Raw genomic sequence first — 20,795 nt, forward strand, 5'->3', positions numbered from 1 at the left:
ATTGATAAATATTTTTATTTTTTTTATTTTTATTTTATTTATTTTTATTTTTTATTTATTTTTTTATTTCTTATTTATGATAGGCACACAGTGAGAGAGAGAGAGAGAGAGAGAGGCAGAGACACAGGCAGAGGGAGAAGCAGGCTCCATGCACCGGGAGCCCGACGTGGGACTCGATCCCGGGTCTCCAGGATCACGCCCTGGGCCGAAGGCAGGCGCTAAACCGCTGCGCCACCCAGGGATCCCGATAAATATATATATATTTTTTTCCGATAAATATTTTTAATATTTAATACTTATAATACTCGGATGAAAGTCTTTTTTCTTTTTTTAAGATTTTATTTATTTATTTGACAGAGAGAGAGAGTGCACCAGCAAGGGGAAAGGCAGTCTGGTGCTGGCGGATCCCAGGATTCTGGGATCACAACCTGAGCTGAACAGATGCTTAACTGACTGAGCCACCCAGGTGCCCCAAGATTATAAAATTTGATTAATAATAATTATTTTTTAATTCCATAGCATAGGGGAAGAAAAGAGAAATCTACATTTGCAAAATATATGACAAACAAAATTTTTTTTTTTAATTTTTATTTATTTATGATAGAGAGAGAGAGAGAGGCGCAGAGACACAGGCAGAGGGAGAAGCAGGCTCCATGCACCGGGAGCCCGACGTGGGATTCGATCCCGGGTCTCCAGGATTGCGCCCTGGGCCAAAGGCAGGCGCCAAACCGCTGCGCCACCCAGGGATCCCGGCAAACAAAATGTTAATTTATTTCATATACAATAATTGAAATTGACATGTCAAATTCTGCAACTGTTATGGTTGGTGTGCTAATTTTATCAGTTTTGCTTTATATATTTTGGTATCATTTTATTTGGTTTATATATATTTAAAACTGCTATATGTTCATGGTAAGTTGGGTCTTTTTTTCTTTTTTTATTTTTTAAAAGATTTTATTTATTTATTCATGAGAGACACAGAGAGGCAGACGGAGAAGCAGGCTCCACGCTGGGAGCCCAACGCGGGACTCAATCCCAGATCTCCAGGATTACATCCTGGACCAAATGTGACTCTAAACTGCTGAGCTACCTGGGCTGCCCTTTATTTATTTATTTATTTATTTATTTATTTATTTATTTATTAAGATTATTTATTCATAGAGACACAGAGAGAGAGAGAGAGAGAGAGAGAGGCAGAGGGAGAAGCAGGCACCACGCAGGGAGCCTGACGAGGGACTCGATCCCGGGTCTCCAGGATCACGCCTGGGGCTGCAGGCGGCGCTATACCGCTGCGCCACCGGGGCTGCCCTATTTTATTTTTTAAAAGATCTTCCTTATTTATTCATGAGAGACACACACACACAGAGGCAGAGACACAGACAGGGAGAAGCAGGATCCATGCAGGGAGCCTGATGTGGGACTAGATCTCAGGATCCAGGGAATCATGCCTTGGGCAAGAGGGAGGTGCTCAACCGCTAAGCTACCCAGGCATCCCCCTTTAATTTCATTTTATTTTTTTATCTAAGATTTTATTTATTTACTCATGATAGACACACACAGAGAGAGGCAGAGACACAGGCAGAGGGAGGAGCAGGCTCCATGCAGGGAGTCCGACATGGGACTCCATCCTGGGACTCCAGGATCACGCCCTGGGCAGAAGGCAGGCGCTCAAACCGCTGAGCCACCCAGGCTGCACTTTAATTTCATTTTAAATCCCAATGTGGGGCTTAAACTCACAACCCTGAGACCAAGAGTCCTATGCTCCAGGGCAAAAATGAATAAATGAATGAATAAATGAATGAATAAAATATTTTTTAGTAGCATTTTTTTAAAAAGATTTTATTTATTTATTTATTCATGAGAGACACACAGAAAGAGGCAGAGACACAGGCAGAGGGAGAAGCAGGCTCCATGCAGGGAGCCCCATGTGGGACTCGATCCTAGGACCTGGGGATCAGGCCCTGAGCCAAAGGCAGAGGCTCAACTGCTGAGCCACCCAGGTGTCCCTAATTAATAAAATCTTAAAAAAAAAAAAAAAAAAAGTCCTATATTCCACCAGCCAGCCAGGTGCCCCCAAATAACTCTTTTTTATTATTATTTTTAAGATTTTATTTACTTCTTCATGAGAGACACAGAGAGAGAAAGAGAGAGAGAGAGAGAGAGAGAGAGAGAGGCAGAAACACAGGCAGAGGGAGAAGCAGGCTCTATGCAGGGAGCCTGATGTGGGACTCGATCCCGGGTCTCCAGTATCATACCCTGGGCTGAAGGTGGTGCTAAACCTATGAGCCACCCGGGCTGCCCAAATAACTCTCTCTCTCTCTCTTTTTTTTTTTTTTTTTCAAATAACTCTCTTTTAATTAAAGTTTGCCTGGCATTTATTGATTCTTTTTCTTTTGAGTTTCCAGATCTTTAGACTTGAGATACATCTGTTATTAAAGCCACATAGCTGTTGCCAATTCTTCCAGCCCCACTGGTACCAAGTCAGAGTCACCTCTCACCTAGATAATTGCAATAGTTTCTAACGGTCTCTCAGCATCTATCTTTGCCTAAATTTAGTGCAAAATTTCTTTTAGGTATATGATTAAGCATGGAGTTATACGGGACGTTAGGTAGTAGTATCCTACAATTATCATTTGCTCATAAAGCCCCCAAATTCAGTAGCTTAAAATAATTACTGGGGCACCTGGGTGGCTCAGTGGTTGAGTGTCTGCATTTGGCTCAAGTCGTGATCCTCACAGGGAGCCTGCTTCTCCCTCTGCCTGTGTCTCTGCCTCTCTCTCTGTGTCTCTTATGAATAATGAATAAAATCTTAAAAAATAAATAAAATAGGGATCCCTGGGTGGCGCAGCGGTTTGGCTCCTGCCTTTGGCCCAGGGCGCGATCCTGGAGACCCGGGATCGAATCCCATATCGGGCTCCCGGTGCATGGAGCCTGCTTCTCCCTCTGCCTGTGTCTCTGCCTCTCTCTCTCTCTCTCTCTCTCTCTCTCTGACTATCATAAATAAATAAGTTTAAAAAAAATTAAAAAATAAATAAATAAATAAATAAATAAATAAATAAATAAAATAACAATTATTTATTACCACTCTGGTATCTGTGAAATAGGCTAGGAGTGGTCAGCAGATACAGGTTGAGTTTGGCTAAGCCTTAAGCTACAGATTTAGCTGAGTGAGGCTTCTCTGGTTTGGACTAAGAGATCTCTATATGTTTACTCTGGAGGCCAGGCTAAGTTTGCAGCCATTACCCAGGGAAGCTCTTTCCTGGCAATGGCAGATATGCAAGTGGGTAAATGATAATAGGCATGATCTCTTAAGGCCTGGGCTTAGAGTTGAGACAGGTACTTCTTTTGCCTTATTTTATTGGCCAAGTCATGTCAAATGGCTGAACCTAAAATTAAAGGGAAGCATGAAAAAAAAAATAAATTGGAAAAAAAAAAAAGGTGTCTGGCTGCCTCAGTTGGAAATGCATGCAACTCTTGATCTCATAGTCTGGAGTTCAAGCACAACTTGGCTGAAATAAACAAACAAATGGAAGCATACCCCTATTTGGGTTGCTATAACAAAAATACCATACTAAGTGAGTTATAAACAACAGGAATTCATTTCTCACGGTTCTGGAGGCTGGGAAGTCCAAGATCAAGCCATCAGCAGATTTAGTGTCTGATGAGAGCTAACTTCCTGGTTCATGGACTGCCACCTTTTTGCTGTAATCTCACATGAGGGAAGGAGTGGGAATTCTTTGGGGGTAGGGAGCCTCTGTAAGGGCACTAATCCTATTCATGAGAGCTTCACCCTCATGATCTAATCATTTCCCCAAGGCCACACCTGATTGTGGGGGGCACAAATATTCAGACCATAACAAAACTACAAAACCATTTGAAAAAGAGCATGGAATGGGGGTGGGGGGGTGGAGTGGGGTGGATGAAGAATTGGGGCACAGTCAACTTTCCTAGAAAGCCATGCTTTGCTTTCTAAAGTGGTGGTATATTTTTATACTCTTACTAGCGGTAAAGACAGTTCCCATTTTTGCATGCTTGCCCACAGTTGATACTTACAATCTGTAAAGTTTTGTCAATCTAGTAGACATGAACAATAGATGACTTAAACTTGATCAAATTAAAAAAAAATCAAAACCATCTTAACTATACTGTAAATGTTTGTGTCCCCCCAAATGTATATGTTAGAGTCCTAATGTTAACCCAATGTCATGGTATAAGTTGGTGGGGTCTTTGGGAGATGATAAGGTCTTGAGGGAAGAGACCTCACGAATGAGATTAATGCTTTTATAAGACTTACCAAACTGGCACTTTCATCTTGGACTTCAGTGTCTAGACCAAAACTGTGAGAAATACACTTCTGGTTGTTTTTTCTTTTTGGTAAATATTTTATTTATTTATTCACACACAGAGAGAGAAAGAGGCAGAGACACAGGCAGAGGGAGAAGCAGGCAGGATCACGCCCTGGGCCCAAGTCACGTGCTAAACCACTGAGCCACCCAAGGATCTCCACACTTCTGTTGTTTATCAGCTACCTAGTCCATGGTATTTTGTTAAAGCAGCCTGAACAGGCTAAGACATTAACCTTTTTTTTAAAAAGATTTTATTTATTTATTCATGAGAGAGACACACACAGAGAGAGAGGCAGAGACACAGGCAGAGGGAGAAGCAGGCTCCACGCAGAGAGCCTGATGGGGGACTCGATCCCGGGTCTCCAGGATCATGCCCTGGGCTGCAGGAGGCACTAAACCGCTGTGCCACCAGGGCTGCCCTAAGCATTTTTTTAAAAAGATTTTATTTATTTATTCATGAGAGACACACAGAGAGAGGCAGAGACATAGGCAGAAGGAGAAGCAGGTTCCCTGAGGGAAGCCTGATGTGGGAATGGATCCCAGCACCCAGGGATCACGCCCTGGCCAAAGGCAGCCACTCGACTGAGCCACCCAGGCATCTTTTTTCATTTTTCTTGGGTAATATACCTAGGAGTGGACTTGGTGTGTCATATGATAACTATTTTACCTATAAAATCTATTTTCAAAAAAAAATCTATTTTCTATTCAGTTTGTCTTGTTTCTTCACTAAAACATGTCCTTTTCAAAATATTTTACCTCTGATACATACAAATGGTTCTCAGATAAGGAAATGCAAACAACTCCTAGCTCTAAAAAAATACCCAATGTCATAATAAAAATGTAAACCTAAAAGTATAGGATCCCTTTCACACTTCAAATTGGTAAAGATAAAACACCTCTTGAGGCACCTGGGTTAAGGGTCTACCTTTGCCCAGGTCATGATCCCAGGGTCCTGGGTTGGAGGTAACTCCCCAATATTGAGCTGGACTGTGCTTCTCCCTCTGCCCACTCCCCTACTCATACTCTCTCTCTCAAGTAAATAAGTAAAATATTTAAAATAATTTAAATACTTGTTAATAAAATATTTTGGTAACTATATGCAGAAACTGGCACCCTTACACCTCATCGGCTACTTAACTTTATTCCAGTCCTCAAGCATTGAGTCGAGAGACAGAGGTGCCGTGCCAGCCCTTTTTGCCAATTCATTCATTGGGCTCAATTTCCTCATTAAACAAAAAACAAAAACAAAAACAAAAACAAAAACAACAACAACAAAAAAAGGGACGCCTGGGTGGCCCAGCGGTTGAGCATCTCCCTTTGGCTCAGGGCGTGATCCCACAGTCCCAGGATCGAGTCCCACATCGGGCTCCCTGCAAGGAGCCTGCTTCTCCCTCTGCCTGTGTCTCTGCCTCTCTCTGTGTGTCTCTCAAGAATAAATAAATAAATAAATCTAAAAAAAGTGAGATTTGGATTTAATTTCTGAAATCTAATTCACATGCTTCGGCCTTATTAAGTCACTAAGCCTAGAGCAACCGAGGAAGAGTCGTTAAAATCACTTTATAATAGGACAGGTGAGAAATACCTGCATTGGATGGTTTGCCGGGTTATGCCCTGGACTAGAGCCAGAAATCGTTTCAATGATGCCAAAGCAAAGAAACGGAACGCGGACAGGTGCGGGGCCGTCCACGCCTGCGCAGTGAAGGCGCGGCCGAAGCCCCGCCTCCCGCGGTGCCCGAGGTTTCCTCCAGCCCCGCGGGCCTCCAGCCGCGCCGCAGGGGAGGGCGGGGCCGTGGGCGGGCCGTGGGCGTGGGCGGGGCGTGCCTCAGGGCCAGGCCTGCGGCTGGCGGGGCGTAGCGCCGGAAACCGCAGGTTCAGGGCTCTCTGCCGGCGGCGGGAGCCGGGGGTGCAGGGCGACGACCCAAAGGAAGGAGGGCTCCTGGCGAGGCCGCGGGTGCCCTGGCCCGCACCCAGGACCATGATCAAAGACAGAGTTGACGCTGGGGGATTCGTTGCGGTTACTGTGGGGATCGACGTCCAAGGAGTTCTCGGTGGTGATGGGACGGCCTAGGGAAGCTCCAGGACGCAGAGCCAGAGCTTGAGGGTGGGGCTCACCTGCGGCCAGCATCCAGGCTCAGGGGCCCCCCTTCCTCTCCCCTTCCTCCCTTGCCCAACGCTGGGCGGGGGCCACCCCCCTACTTCCGCTGCAGCCCTCTAGTTGGAACCTTGAACAGAGGTGGTGCAACATCTTAGGCTCAAAAAAAAAAAAAGGGTATGTTCAACCTGAATTTTATCAAAAGCACGGGTAGGTTTGGGAGATGTGGAAAGAGTACATTCTCTCAAACTCGGTTCATTTCAGCCAGCCAGCCATCTAACATGCCAGTACTGATTTATTTGCCTCTCAGCTCCCAATTCGTCCTTCACTGTTTTGGTAATGGATGGAATTCCTTTAAATCGTTATTTAAAAAAAAAAAAAAAAAATTTGGGGGGCACCCCTGGGTGGCTCAGCGGTTGAGCGTCTACCCATGAATGTGTGTCATGACAGACACAGAGAGAGAGAGGCAGAGACATAGGCTGAAAGAGAAGCAGGCTCCCTGTGGGGAGCCTGAGGTGGGACTTGATCCCAGGACTCTGGGGATCACGACCTGAGCCAAAGGCAGATGCTCAAACACTGAGCCACCCAGGTGCCCTAAAAAAAAGATTTTCTTTGACAGAGACAGGCATGCACAAGCAGGCGGAGAGGGAGAAGCAGGTTCCCTGCTGAGCAGGGAGCCAAGGGCTCAATCCCAAGACTCTGGGATCATGACCCCAGAAAAGGCAGATGCTTAACTGACTAAGCCACTAAGGTGCCCCTAAATCATTTATTTATTTTTTATTTTTTTTAAATCATTTCTTCTTGAGAGTGTTAAGCCCAATGAAGTTTTCTCAGTAGATGGTGCTGGAAAGATACTGTAGAAAGAAGGGTCTTTTCCTGCTATTTCCAGTGGCTACACCATAAATAACAGAACATTTGGTGGCACCCTGCTTCAGCCATGCACCCAGAATGCAAGTTCCCATAGTCTCCTCACAGCCCCAGCCCATGTCTGGCAATCACTTCTCAAAAGGCCTCAAGTACCGCCCTCCACCCCACAATATTGGTGCCCTGACTTCTTCTGTACACTCACATATCTGGCCACCAGCTGTGGCTCACCTGAAGTGACCTTGCTTCCCACACCACAGCCTCAGGGGATGCCTGGGTGGCTCAGTTTTAGGTTAAGCATCTGAACCTTCTCTCCCAAGTGTGTCTCTCCTTGGGTACTCTCCCTTAGCTCTAGGGTACCATATTGAGTTCTGCTATTATTTTTTCTTTTTAATTATAAATAAATAAGTAAATATATGTAAATATATATATTTGAAGTACACTCCTCAGGGCACCTGGTGGCTCAGTGGTTGAGTGTCTGCCTTTGGTTCAGGTCATGATCCCGGGGTCCTGGGATGGAGTTCTGCATTGGGCTCCCCACAGGGAGCCTGATTCTCCCTCTGCCTATGTCTCTTGAAAAATAAAAATAAAGTACGCTCTTCGTCCAATGTAGGGGTTGAACTCACAGCTCCAAGATTAGATTAAGAGTTGCATGCTCCGACTGAGCCAGCCAGGTGCCCCTATTATTTTTTACTTAAAAAAAAAAAAATCAAGTATTCTCTACATCTAATGTGGGGTTCACATTCAACACTGAGATTGAGAGTCACTAAGCCAGCCTGGTGCCCCAGTTTGACAATATATTTTTAAAAAGATTTATTTATTTATTCATGAGAGACACAGAGAGGCAGAGAGAGAAGCAGGCTCCATGCAGGGAGCCTGATGTGGGACTTGATCCCACAAGCCCGGATCACGCCCTGAGCCAAAGGCAGGGGCTAAACTGCTGCGCCACCCAGGGATCCCCTATATTACACTGTTTAAATCATTGTGTGGTTTTTATCTTCTGATAGGAGCCAGCCATGTTCCGCTGTGTTCAAAGTAGCAGTGAGACAGACAAGGTATTTGCTTTTGAGTTTATATTTCAGTGGTTGTTAATTAAGACCTAACTTACAAAATAGACTGAGCCATACAAAATTTTGAGGCAAAATGTTTTTTTTTTTTTCCTTTTAGGCAAAATGTTCTAAGCACAATGGGACAAATGTAAAAAAGCTATTGATAATGAACTTGAGTTGAGAACTATAATGGCCAGTGGGGCTAGACTTCTGTGAGCAGAATAGCAAGAGATGAAGTTGGGGAAGCAAACCTTTTAGGTAGAGTAACCGTAAGATATCTTTAAAGTGATTTTGATAATGAATGAGAAGCAGTATACCCTAAGTTACACTAGGGTAATAGGAGTGAGCTGGGATGTACGGTCACAGAATCTACAGGCCAGAGTAAAGGAGTTTGGATGATATTTTAAGTGTGACAAGATGTAATGGGAAGGCTTTAAGGGCAGTGACAGGATCTGTTTTGATTACTCTGGTTATTCAAGAATGCAGTATTATTTTTTAAATATTTTATTTATTTATGAGACAGAGAATGGCAGAGACATAAGCAAAGGGAGAAGCAGGTTCCCTGCAGGGAGCCTTATGTGGGACTTAGTCCCAAGACCCTGGGATCACAACCTGAGCTGAAGGCAGACACTCAACCAGTGAGCCACCCAGGTGCCCCTGGAGAATGAATTAAAAGATGGAAAAAGGGAGGGGCACCTGGGTGGCTCAGTTAATCCTCCTCCTTCTGCTCAGGTAGTGATCTCTGGGTCCTGGGATCCATACCTGTGTCTCCACCTCCCTGCTCACTGGGGAGTCTGGTTCTCCCTCTCCCACTCTTTCTCCAATCAATAAATAAAAGATGGAAAAAGGGAGCTAAGATCCCCACAATTATGGGGGTTATGGTGCAGTCACCAAGTTCTTTCAGGACATTCAGGGTTTCATTCTCATTCACTAAAGAGAAGTGTGAGGGACTGTTTGCCAATAAGGCAGTCTTTATGGAGCTCATGCCTGAGCTAAACAGAAATAAAAAGCCATTCAAATACCTTAAGTGAAAGGAAATGTAGAGAATGTCAGAAATACATAAATGAAGGTGTGAAGGTGTTAATGAGTGAAATGGGTGTGTTAAAGGCGTTAATGGATGAAGTGAAATGGGTGGGAAATGGATGAAATGGATGAAGTGAAATGGGTGTGTTAAAGGCGTTAATGGATGAAGTGAAATGGGTGGGAACTAAGGAATGATAAACTAAAAAGATAGCAGGGACCTTGCCTTTGGGAGGCGGTGTGATGGGGGCTTAAGTTTTTTTTTTTTTTTTGCTACTGAAGGATCTTAAGTAGGTATATAAATGTAACATGGGGGGGCACCTGTCCAGCTCAGTTGGTAGGATGTGCAACTCTTGATCTTGGGGTTGTAGGTTCAAGCCCCACATTAGGTGCAGAGATTACTTAAAAATAATCTTAAATGGATGAATACATGTAATATGGATATCCTGACATCAGAATAGGATGAATTTCAGAGAGCAAAGACTAGTAGGGAAAGGAAGTAAAAAAGAGCAGAAGAGAGAAAAGTATTCTAACTGGGGAAACAAAACAAAAATTTATTAAGTGTGCAAAGCAATGCAGTAAGGCTGTTCATTTCATCTGTGTCATAAACAAGTACCGTTTTCATTTGTATTAGATCCTAAAAAGAAACTTACTTAAGGTAACAGGTATTGGGTGGCCAAACCAGGATTTAAAGTGGATTTTCTCCTTCCTATAGGAAGGATCAAAAAAACAAAAACCCAAAACATGGGCAGCCCCGGTGGTGCAGCGGTTTAGCGCCGCCTACAGCGTAGGGTGTGATCCTGGAGACCCTGGATCGAGTCCCAAGTCAGGCTCTCTGCATGGTGCCTGCTTCTCCCTCTGCCTGTGTCTCTACCTCTCTCTCTCTCTGTGTCTCTATGAATAAATAAATAAGTAATCTTAAAAAAAAAAAAACCCAAACAAAACAAACCCAAAAAACCTCCAAAAAACCAAGCCCATGATGTCACATGTACATTCAGAATTTTTATTTCGAAACAAACCACAGTAACATTAATAATAGAAAATCCATTTGGAAATATTCACAATCTGGTCACTGAGAAATGGGAAAACTTCCACGCTGCATTACTGCCAACCCACTGTTTTTGAGAAGCCAAAAGTAGAGGTGCAGTTACAGGAAGTCATCTGTTCAACCAAGCCCCATTACATATAAGCTCTGTGAGATTTTTTTTCCAAAGGCTCAATGATCAGAGGAAACAGTGAGAACTAGTGACTGAAATACTGTCATTGGCAAGGGTTTGGCTAAAGGGTCTTAAGTATATAAGCACCAAGGAGAGAAAGGGTAATCAAAAAACCTATGTAAGAAGGAAGACCAAGTAAAGTGTCATGGGGCCCAATCTCCATTTATAAAAATACTGGGAAACTAGATGATTTGTGGAGGTGTCCATGACCTGGGGCAAGCATCCATCCTTCCAACTCATTGGACTCTTAAAATGCTCCATAGTTAGAAGTCTTCAGTTTGTTTCTTATCCCCTTAAAAGAAAGGCCCCTTCTCCACGACTCTCTTCCAAGAGGCCACAATGTTCTGATCTCACACTTTTCTTTGCTATTCCCACCATCTGGGTCTAGAGGGAGGTGAATCCTCCACCCTCAATGTCAAGATTTAAGGAGTTCTCTCCCAACTCTCCAACAAGGAAAGGGGAGACTGAACTCTACAGTTTGGAAGAAAACCATAGATGCAAATTCCACCCAGCAGAGGCAGTGTTATTTATATACATAGAGATGAGTTTTAACATATTCTATTCAAAAGGGGGCTATAGAGCATAGGGGACACAAGTTACCAATAAACAACTTCCACCCAGAGCAAAGTGACAGTGCGTATACATTCATACTCTCAAGTGTGGGCTACACTGCACATTTACTCATACCATCCCAAATGTATGGGCCCCTAAGGGCACTTGTACGTAATACTATGGAAATATGGTAACAGAAGAACAAGCATGCCATGACCCTAAAGCAACAACATACTTCCATTAGATAATAGTCGTTCAGGAAAAATCCTCTCCCAGAGCTGAGGTTACAAATTCCAAGTTAGTTATGAACATTCTCCTCTGAATTCTTTTAAAGCTATGGCTTAAAACAAAACAACAATCAATAACTAAAATCTCCTAAATAACAAAATGGAGAAAATACTGAACCTCTATCAAGAACCATTATTTGGGTTGCTCATTTAGAAGGTTCTCCTACTACGCGGGTGTTAGGAATATTTTTAAAACAAACAAAACAAACCCCCACAAAAAAATGAGTCCACTACAAGGGTAGGAAGTCATTTGGTCCAGTGCAAGGAGAAAGGATTTCTAGAAATAACCTTCCCTTCCTTCTCTGGACTCCAACCAAAATTAGAACCCATCAACCACTGTGAACTATAATGCCCATCTTAATAATACCCCTAGATTTCAAGTAATATTACATGTAATTTTAAACAAAGAAAAAAATTCCAAAGGTAAGCAGTAGCTTAATACAGGCACATGACTTTTCTGAGAAATTAAACTTGAGAGTTTCCACCTGAAAGGTTAAGAGGCAACGTGCAAACTTCACACACCGTCTGAGAACACATTCTGTTTCTCCCTGAATCTCCCCTCCTTATTGCACCTTGACCTCTCCCGTATCAAATCTTCTACCCTATAAACCTCTCTTTAAGCACCTCCCTCTAACTCTAACCTCAATTTCCTTATGTTTGCATTATTTGGTAAAATTACTTTACACTTAAAAAAATAAATATTTATGCAATAAAACCAGAAGATAAAATAAATAAAACTCAAGTTAATTTGCTCTGCAGAGCTGTATGGAAGCGAGGAGGGTGCTTCTATTTAATCCCTCTCAGCCCTCCACACTTATGTAGATATGCTTCCTGGGAGGTCTGGTGTGTGTGTGGGGGGGGGGGGGCGGGGCGGGGCTGCACCTCACTCTTATTCCCCTATTGGCCCTGGTGAGGACCTACCAGAACCCCAGGTAGGAAGAGCTGACAATGTTGTCATATGGCAAGTGGCCAGTTCCTCCTGAAATGAAGGTAGGTTCACTTGGTCTCTTCTAAACAGAAGAGAATGTCCAAGAAATGAAACGTTTCAAAACCATTGAAGATACAACTAACTCCAGCATTGGGTTCTTCTGAGTGCTCATGGAGTGTGTGGGGAAGAGAAAGGAATCAAGTAGCAGCATTCAGAAACAGTCCTGGGTTACAACCTGATTCGATTTCTCCCTCATCCGGGAGAGGTGGTTTTTCCATGTTGGGAGGGAGGCGGGAAGGAGGCATGGCTTAGACAGTGGCGGTCTCGGTCTCCTTCACCGGCTGCATGCTGTTCATCTCCACAATGGGGCCCTTCTCCGCTCTGTTGGCATCCTGCCCCTGCCCTTCGAAGGCTCGGGTGATTTCCTCAAAAGTCCTGCCACGGGTCTCAGGGACTTTGAAGAAGGTGAAGACCAAGAAGACGATGAGGAAGCCAGTGAAAATGATAAATACATAGGCTCCTAAGTAGAACTAGTGAAAAGATACAGAAAAAGGAGTATCAGTGTAAGATCTGGTCATTGCCCAACTCCTCTCCTTCCCATCTCAATGAGCCTTTAAGGTCATGAAGTCATTAACACTAGCTAATCCAAATTGTGGATTTTAAGTGCTGGTTTGGAATCCTTTGAGACTTATCATGATCATTGTATCTAGGCAGAACTATGCCTTTGTAATCACCTCAGACTAGTGGTCTTTCAAAAGTTCCCAGTTTTGGGACGCCTGGGCTGCTCAGTGGTTTAGTGCCCACCTTTGTCCCAGGGCGTGATCCTGGAGTTGGGGGATCGAGTCCCATATTGGGCTCCCTGCATAGAGCCTGCTTCTCCCTCTGCCTCTGTCTCTCTCTGTGTCTTTCATGAATAAATAAATAAAATCCTCTAAAAAATTAAATAAATGTTCCCAGTTTTGGGGTACTTGGCTCCCTCTGTCAGCAGAACATGCAACTCTTGATTTCTAGCTCTTGAGTTTGAGCCCCGTGTTATAGGTAGAGTTTCCTTTAAAAAAATAAAAAGTTCCCAGTTTTGCCTTCCTGCTTCAATCCTTTTTTACAACCATTCCTTTTTCTATAGGTCATTGAGAACAAGAAAGAAAATCTGGTTTAAAACATTTGATATCTGGGATGCCTGCGTGGCTTAGTCAGTTGAGCATCTATGTGACTCTTGGTTTCAGCTCAGGTCCTGATCTCAGGGTCGTGAGATGGAGCCCCATGTCAGGCTGTGTTCAGTGCAGTGTCTGCTTGAAATTCTCTCTCCCTTTTTCTCTGCTCCCCCCCTACCCCCACCTCCACATTTGATCTCATGCTCTCTCTAAAATAAATAAAATCTTAAAGAAAACACCAAACATGAAACACTTGACACCTAGTCCTGTGGTGTTAGTAACCAGATTTTAAACCTGTTGGCTTAGGTGAGCTGGTTTCAAAATGGTCTTGGTTAGTTTTGTTTTAATTTACTTACTGCAGCAGAAGGAAAGAGCAGCCCAACCAGAAAATTGGAGGTCCAGTTGGAACAACCAGCCACTGCCATTGCAGCTGGGCGGGGTCCCTGGCTGAAGAGTTCGGCCACAATAAACCAGGGGATGGGGCCTGGGCCAATTTCAAAGAAGGCTACGAAGACCAAGATAGCCCCAATACAAACAAAGCTCATCCAATTATAGTTATCCTAAATGAGGAAGGAACAAAGGAAAGTGAGTAGTAAAGACAGCTCGGCCTGGATAGGATCTAGCCTCCCAGAGGAGAAGACTTGACAATGAAAAGCTCCCTTCTGTCCTGGGTTACAATGGAGTTAATTGGACTTAAGAGTCAAAAGCCCTGGGTTTTTGAATCCTAGCCTTGTGTTCCATCTGTGTCAATTGGCACAAAAATCATTTCATCACTCATAAAATGGGAATAATTACCTTGAGATGACTTGAAGAATTAAATTACATAAGGTATTTTGCAAACTATATGTCATTTAGATATAAGAATTCCGGCAGTTTAATTACCCATCTCTGATGATTCACTTTTCTTAAAACTCTGGGCATGTGACTTTATGGATCTCCACCCTCATCTTCCCACCTGTGTCACAGAATCACCTGTAATCCCTCCCTTTCCTTCACTCAAAGAGCACTCACCTTTAATAACAACGAGATGGTCATAAGGATGGAACAAACAGCCATCCCTCCAAGGCCAATCATATGTAGAGTTCTCCTCCCTGCCCTTTCCACCAGAAACAGCTAAAGGAATAAGAACAGAACATAAAATTTCAGCTTTCCCTTCTACCTGAATCTGCCTTACCAGTAGCAGGATACTTATTAAAATCACACTTCCCCTTTTAGTTCAGAGTTAAAAGCATCCTACAGGATCCTTTTTATACCTCCCTCTTTCTCATCCCTTTTATATTTGCTTAGAGTGAAGACTCCTTATACCCATCATTCACTAGCTCTTCTTCCCCCCCAAAATGAAACAACACAAAGGTTTAAACGATAGTAGGGAAATGGCAGGACTTGAAACCCATCCTTGAACATGGCACAGTTAGAATGGCCCTCCCCCTACCCCAAACTATCACACCATCCAACTTACAGAGACAACAGTGAAGATAGTATTGACCACCCCTGCACCAATGGTGGCATAGATTGGCTCCTCAACACCTGCATCTTTGAAGATTCCTGTTGAGTAATAGAACACCTAATAGGAAACAAAAGACAACTTTGAAACCGCAGTTGTGCATAACAGTTAAAAAAGAGAACCCTTAGAAAAATAAACTTGGGATGCCAGGGTGACTCAGCAGTTGGTTATCTGCCTTTGGCCCAGGGCGTGATCCCAGGAGTGCCACATCAAGCTTCCTGCAGGGAACCTGCTTCTCCCTCTGCCTGTATCTCTGCCTTTCTCTCTCTCTGTCTCTCATGAATAAATAAAATCTTAAAAAAAAGAGAGAAAAAAAAGAAAAATAAAAGTGTCAGGAGGTTAAGGAGTCCTTTCCGGGTTTTTTTGGTTCAATTACAGTATCTTTTCTGCAAATAAATTATCTTCTGTATCTTTGTTTTTAGTTCTTTTTAATTCTAGCTACTCATTTCCATTTTTTCTTCTATGCTCATTCCTTCTGCTCATGAAGTCTCTTCCTTACCTCTATTTTATTAACTTAGATATAAAGGTTTTAGTCCCATTAATTTTTTCAATTAAGCTTTTTTTGGTACATTTTAAAGTTTTGGGTTTGTTTTTAGTAATCTCTACCCCCAATGTGGGGCTCAAACTCATACCCTGAGATCAAGAGTTATGTGCTCTTCCAACAAAGCCAACCAGCAGCAAGTTCCTCAATTACACTTCCTCAATGGACAATTCCCCTAACCCCTAAAACAGTGATAAGCCCACACCAATATGTTAATTTGACAGTGAAGAAATTGAGAAATAATCTCAGCCTGCTCATGTAATTAGAAACAGAACTTGGGCTGGAAACCCTAGCTCTAGGTCCAAGTGTTTTAGCAAATGATACCAGCTATCCTTTTAACATATACTATTAAATAAACTACTCTTTAGTATGTATTATTTTTAATTATTTACTGATCAGTGTGCTGAAATGTAAAGTTGCTATAGCTACCATAGTTAAACAGATGTCAAAATATTGGACTCAAACCTCAAAGTAACAAGGGAACGGGATCTAGATCATCTAGGTTCAGTCCCTAAGGTTTGGGTCAGGAATTTATTATTTCATCCTGTGTTTTTGCCTCTATAGCTGTATTTGTCAGACTTTTTATGTGTCTACGCTGGGATTTACCTTCTCAGGAAACAACTCTTCAAATACATATAACCTCGGATAGAAACTATGTATATTTGTATTTTCTAAAATAAGACTCTGGACGTCTGAGTGGCTCAGTGGTTGAGTCTCCCTTCGGCTCAGGGTATAATCCTGAAGTTCTGGGATCAAGTCCCACATTTGTAATGTCCTATATACTGAAAAAAGTTTGAAAGGACAAATGTTTAGAAGTTCCGAGACTAAAGGTGATGAATTTTTCGTTTATTATTTATTTTCTTTTTTTTTTCTACATGGAAAACACATACTGCAGATAGAATCTTTTTTTTTTTTTTTAATTTTTTTATTTATTTATGATAGTCACACAGAGAGAGAGAGAGGCAGAGACATAGGCAGAGGGAGAAGCAGGCTCCATGCACCGGGAGCCCGATGTGGGATTCGATCCCGGGTCTCCAGGATCGCGCCCCGGGCCAAAGGCAGGCGCCAAACCGCTGCGCCACCCAGGGATCCCTGCAGATAGAATCTTAAATAAAAACAGGGGCACCGGGCAGCCTGGGTGGCTCAGCGGTTTAGCGCCGCCTTCAGCCCAGGGCGCGATCCTGGAGACCTGGGATCGAGTCCCACGTCGGGCTCCCTGCATGGAGCCTGCTTCTCCCTCTGCCTGTCTCTCACTCTCTCTGTCTATGAATAAATAAATAAAATCTTTAAAAAAAAAAAAAAAAAAAACAACAAAAAAAAAACAGGGGCACCTGGCTGGCTCTTGATCTTGGGGTTGTGAGTTTGAGCCCCACGGTGGGTGCAGAGAGGACTTAAATAAACTTAAAAAATGGTAAATAAATAAAAACAGGGGTATTTGGATGGTGCAGTTGGTTAAGTGTTGGTTAAGTGCTCTTGGTTTTGGCTCAGGTGGTAATCTCAGGGTTGTGAGATTGAGCCCCATGTCGTACTCTGCACTTAGTGCAGGGTCTGCTCAAGGTTCGTTATCCCTCTGCCCCTCTCTCTAAAATAATTAAATCTTTTTCTTTTTTACAATTTTATTTATTAGAGAGAGAAAATATGAGCAGGGTGAAAGGCAGGCAGAGGGAGATGGAGAAGCAGGTTCCCTACTCAGCAGGGCACCCGATTTGGGGCTTGATCCCAGGACCCTGAGATCATGACCTGAGCTGAAGGCAGATCATTAACTGACTGAGCCACCCAGGTGCCCCTAAAATAAATCTTATTAAAAAAACAAACAACAAACAAACAAACAAACAAACAAAACTAAAACTAAGTTAAAATTGGGTAATCAACATTTTTGGAGTGGCTGCGTGTGGCAAGCATCACTGGGGGACTCTGACTCTGTAGATGGAACAAAGTGAGCAATTGCCTGTGCTCAGCCCCTCTAGTGAGTTAAGTGCAGTGGGCAACCCCCGCTGGCCACAGAGTAGCTACTCACAGCATTGATTCCAGAGAGCTGCTGGGAGAGTTGGAGCATGATGGAAATGATAATGGGTTGCCGGTAGCTGCGCGATCTGAAGAGCTCCAGCACAGTGACTTGCTTTTCTTGTGCCATCCTAGCACTCTCATCTTTCATCTCCTGGATGTCCTGACTCACATCCTGGGTGCCCCACAATCGTTGGAGGACTGGTCAAACAAAAGATAAAGATTAGGTGCTATTCCATCTTCATTTCCCCTCTAATACAGCTGGGCAAAAGCCACAGAGATGAGCTCTGGATATGGCTCATCAATTAGCATCTGTGCCTTAACCTGCTTCTCATGTCACTCTTTAGGGGTTGAAAGTTTCTGACTCAAGAGCAATCAGGGAAGTCTCCATTTGGGTTCTGAGGGGGCAAGGAAAGGAGAGGACCAAACAGATCCAATGCCCTAAACCACAACCCTAAAATTCCTACAGTCAAAGTGTGAAGGATACTCACTCTCCTTAGCATTCTCCTCTTCCTTTCTGTTAATGAGCAAAAATCTAGGGCTCTCGGGGCAAAATGGAAGGGCGGCGCTTTGCAGGACAGCTGGAATGATGGTGAAGCCCAAGAGCAGGGGCCAAAGCTCTTCAGTTCCCATGATGCCTTTCAGACCGAAGATCTAGAAACCAGATCAATATGATACTGTAAAGCTCATTCTTTATATATATATATATATATATATATATATATATAAGCCACAAGTTGGTTTAAAAAAAAGTCAGAAAAAACACATTTCAGCAAATCATCCATTTTTTTTACAGCAGGAAAAAAGTTACTTTCTCTACCCTTCCTGCTTCTTTAGCTGTCTGTGAGCTACAATAAGTACCTGAAACTTACATATAGTTGAATAGATGCAGATATTCCTGAGCTTATCTATGTTAACTCATTTAATGAGCCATGACTAAAACTCAAAGCATGAGTTCTAGAGTACCTGAGCTACCAGGATCCCGATGACGATGCCCAGCTGGTTAAGAGTGCCGAAGGCCCCCCGTAGGGCAGTGGGAGAGATCTCTCCAATGTACATGGGCACAAAACCTGTGCAGAGGCCGCAGAAGAGGCCAATAATCAATCGGCCCAGGATCAGCATTTCAACCGACTGCGCTATTTTGCAGAACCCCATAAGGCAGCCACCAGCGACAGCCAAGAGGTTGACCATAAGCATTGAATTGCGCCTGAAAGGTTAAATGAAGACAAGAGAAGTTAGCAAAATAGGCCTGGCCTGATCTCTTTCCTCCTTTCCTTATCTCTCTACCCTTCTCCAGGTTCATAGATCTTCTCTTGTAGTCTAACTTTTCCTCTTACTATTATCAGAACATCTCTGGCTGGGATAAGATCAATGGTTTTTATACCTCTGTATGCATAAAACTCACCTAGAAAGCTTGTTTAAGTTGTCCACTAACTAACAGCATTAGCTTCAAATCTGCAAGAAATTAAAATTGTCCCACCCCATCCCAATTTACTAAATCATTAAGTCTGACTCTGGGACAGAGGCCAGCAATCTGTTCCCAAAAGCCATCTGGGTGATTGGATTCTAGCTAAGGTTTGAGAACCATTGGTACTGGGCAATCCTGATACAGCTGGTCCCTGAACACATTCAAGAGAAATTTCTGGACCAGTGCTGATCCTTTTATGCTTCTTCTTTTTTTTTAAAGATTTTATTTATTCATGAGAGACACAGGCAGAGGGAAAAGCAGGCTCCACGCAGGGAGCCTGACGTGGGACTCGATCCCGGGTCTCCAGGATCAGGCCCTGGGCTAAAGGTGGCGCTAAACCGCTGAGCCACCCAGGCTGCCCTCTTTTTATGCTTCTTACTGTATTTTATTATAATATAGTTGCTTGGATGCCACCAACATACTAATGAAGACTGATTTCAGACTAAAGTTTTTTTTTTTTTATGGGCAGAAAGTGGACAGCTTTCCTGGCTCCAGGCTAGCTTGTGGGGAGGCCATTTTCAATTAGTATTGATAGCCAGTATAAAATAACAAATTACTGCATCTATGTGTTAAATGTGGGAGGCAAAGCCATGGAAACAGCTAACCGAAAATGGAAGTAAGAGATTAACACTGAAAATTTACTGCAGATGTTGGGAAAAACTAGAGCTTCAGCAGCTTCAGCAACTCTCCCCTTGGGTGGTCTGCTGGAATTATCCAGGGAGTTCTGAAACCCTGGTACTTTTAAAAGCTCCCAGGCAGATCCTAAATATGCAGCCAAAGAGAGCCTACTGTTAAAGGGTAAATTTTCATCCCTCATTCTGTTTTTACCTTTCTCTGCATTCCTTTCCTGGGAGACCCCACTTCCTCTATTAGGTTCTTTTGCTAATAAAATAACAATAGGAAGAAAGTCACAGGGAGTTATGGGAAAGGCACATTAAAATTTCAATGACTTGGGACACCGGTTGAGCATCTGCCTTTTGGCTCAGGGTGTGATCCCAGTCCCAGTCCCAGTCCCGGGAGGAGTTTCACTCACGTTGGGCTCCTTGCCTGGAGCCTGCTTCTCCCTCTGCCTGTGTTTCTGCCTCTCTGTGTCGCTCATGAATAAATAAACAAAATTAAAAAAAAAATTAATTAATTAAAAAAAATAAAATTTCAGTGACTTGAGTAGCCACATTGTGGCCTTAAAAATGCAAACACAACAAACATCAAACATTATCAAGTAAAATGGGTTGCTTTAATTTATTTATTTATATTTACTTTTAGTTTATTTTAAAGATTTTACTTATTTATTCATGAGAAACACAGAGATAGAAGCAGAAACACAGGCAGAGGGAGAGGCAGGCTCCATGCAGGGAGCCCGACGCGGGACTCGATCCCTGGTCTCCAGGACCACACCCTGGGCTGAAGGTGGCGCCAAACCACTGAGCCACATGGGGTGCCCGCTTTAATTTTTTTTTTAAAGTTAAATTTTACTTGTGTTTCCAGAACATCTAATTAGCAACTGCAATGATTTCTTCACCAGTTATAACTGAAAATATTCTACGATGTTTTATTAAGTCAGTGTGGAATGAGAAGATTCAATGTTCTTTTTTGGGGAAAAAAATGTCAGTAATTTGGCCATTATCCACATTTACCACAGGCCAAGGATTATAAAATGTTTCCTCCCAATCCTGCTTTATAAAATAATGAAAACACTTGCATGAAATCCCAAAATTTTTAAGAAAAGTAAACAACTCCTGACCTTGTAAATCAAGTACGTTTCTGGGAAATTC

General features: G+C 43.0%; 1 protein-coding gene across 8 annotated transcripts in view; it reads right to left on the reverse strand.

The window, feature by feature from the left end:
• Positions 1-10,353: 10,353 nt before the first annotated feature.
• LOC140617533 (solute carrier family 2, facilitated glucose transporter member 3) overlaps positions 10,354-20,795 on the reverse strand; it is a 108,780-nt gene continuing 98,338 nt past the window's right edge. For all 8 annotated transcript variants that reach the window (XM_072799131.1, XM_072799129.1, XM_072799127.1 and 5 more), the window contains exons 5-11: positions 18,522-18,762; positions 18,047-18,209; positions 17,569-17,756; positions 14,966-15,070; positions 14,518-14,619; positions 13,863-14,066; positions 10,354-12,885 (exon numbers count right to left, since the gene is read on the reverse strand). In XM_072799131.1, coding sequence (XP_072655232.1) covers positions 12,664-12,885; positions 13,863-14,066; positions 14,518-14,619; positions 14,966-15,070; positions 17,569-17,756; positions 18,047-18,209; positions 18,522-18,762 — 1,225 coding nt within the window. In that variant the 3' untranslated portion in view covers positions 10,354-12,663. The remainder of the gene's footprint in view (positions 12,886-13,862; positions 14,067-14,517; positions 14,620-14,965; positions 15,071-17,568; positions 17,757-18,046; positions 18,210-18,521; positions 18,763-20,795) is intronic.

Source organism: Canis lupus, chromosome 25 (assembly GCF_048164855.1).
Source record: "Canis lupus baileyi chromosome 25, mCanLup2.hap1, whole genome shotgun sequence".
Classification (NCBI taxonomy): Eukaryota; Metazoa; Chordata; class Mammalia; order Carnivora; family Canidae; genus Canis; species Canis lupus.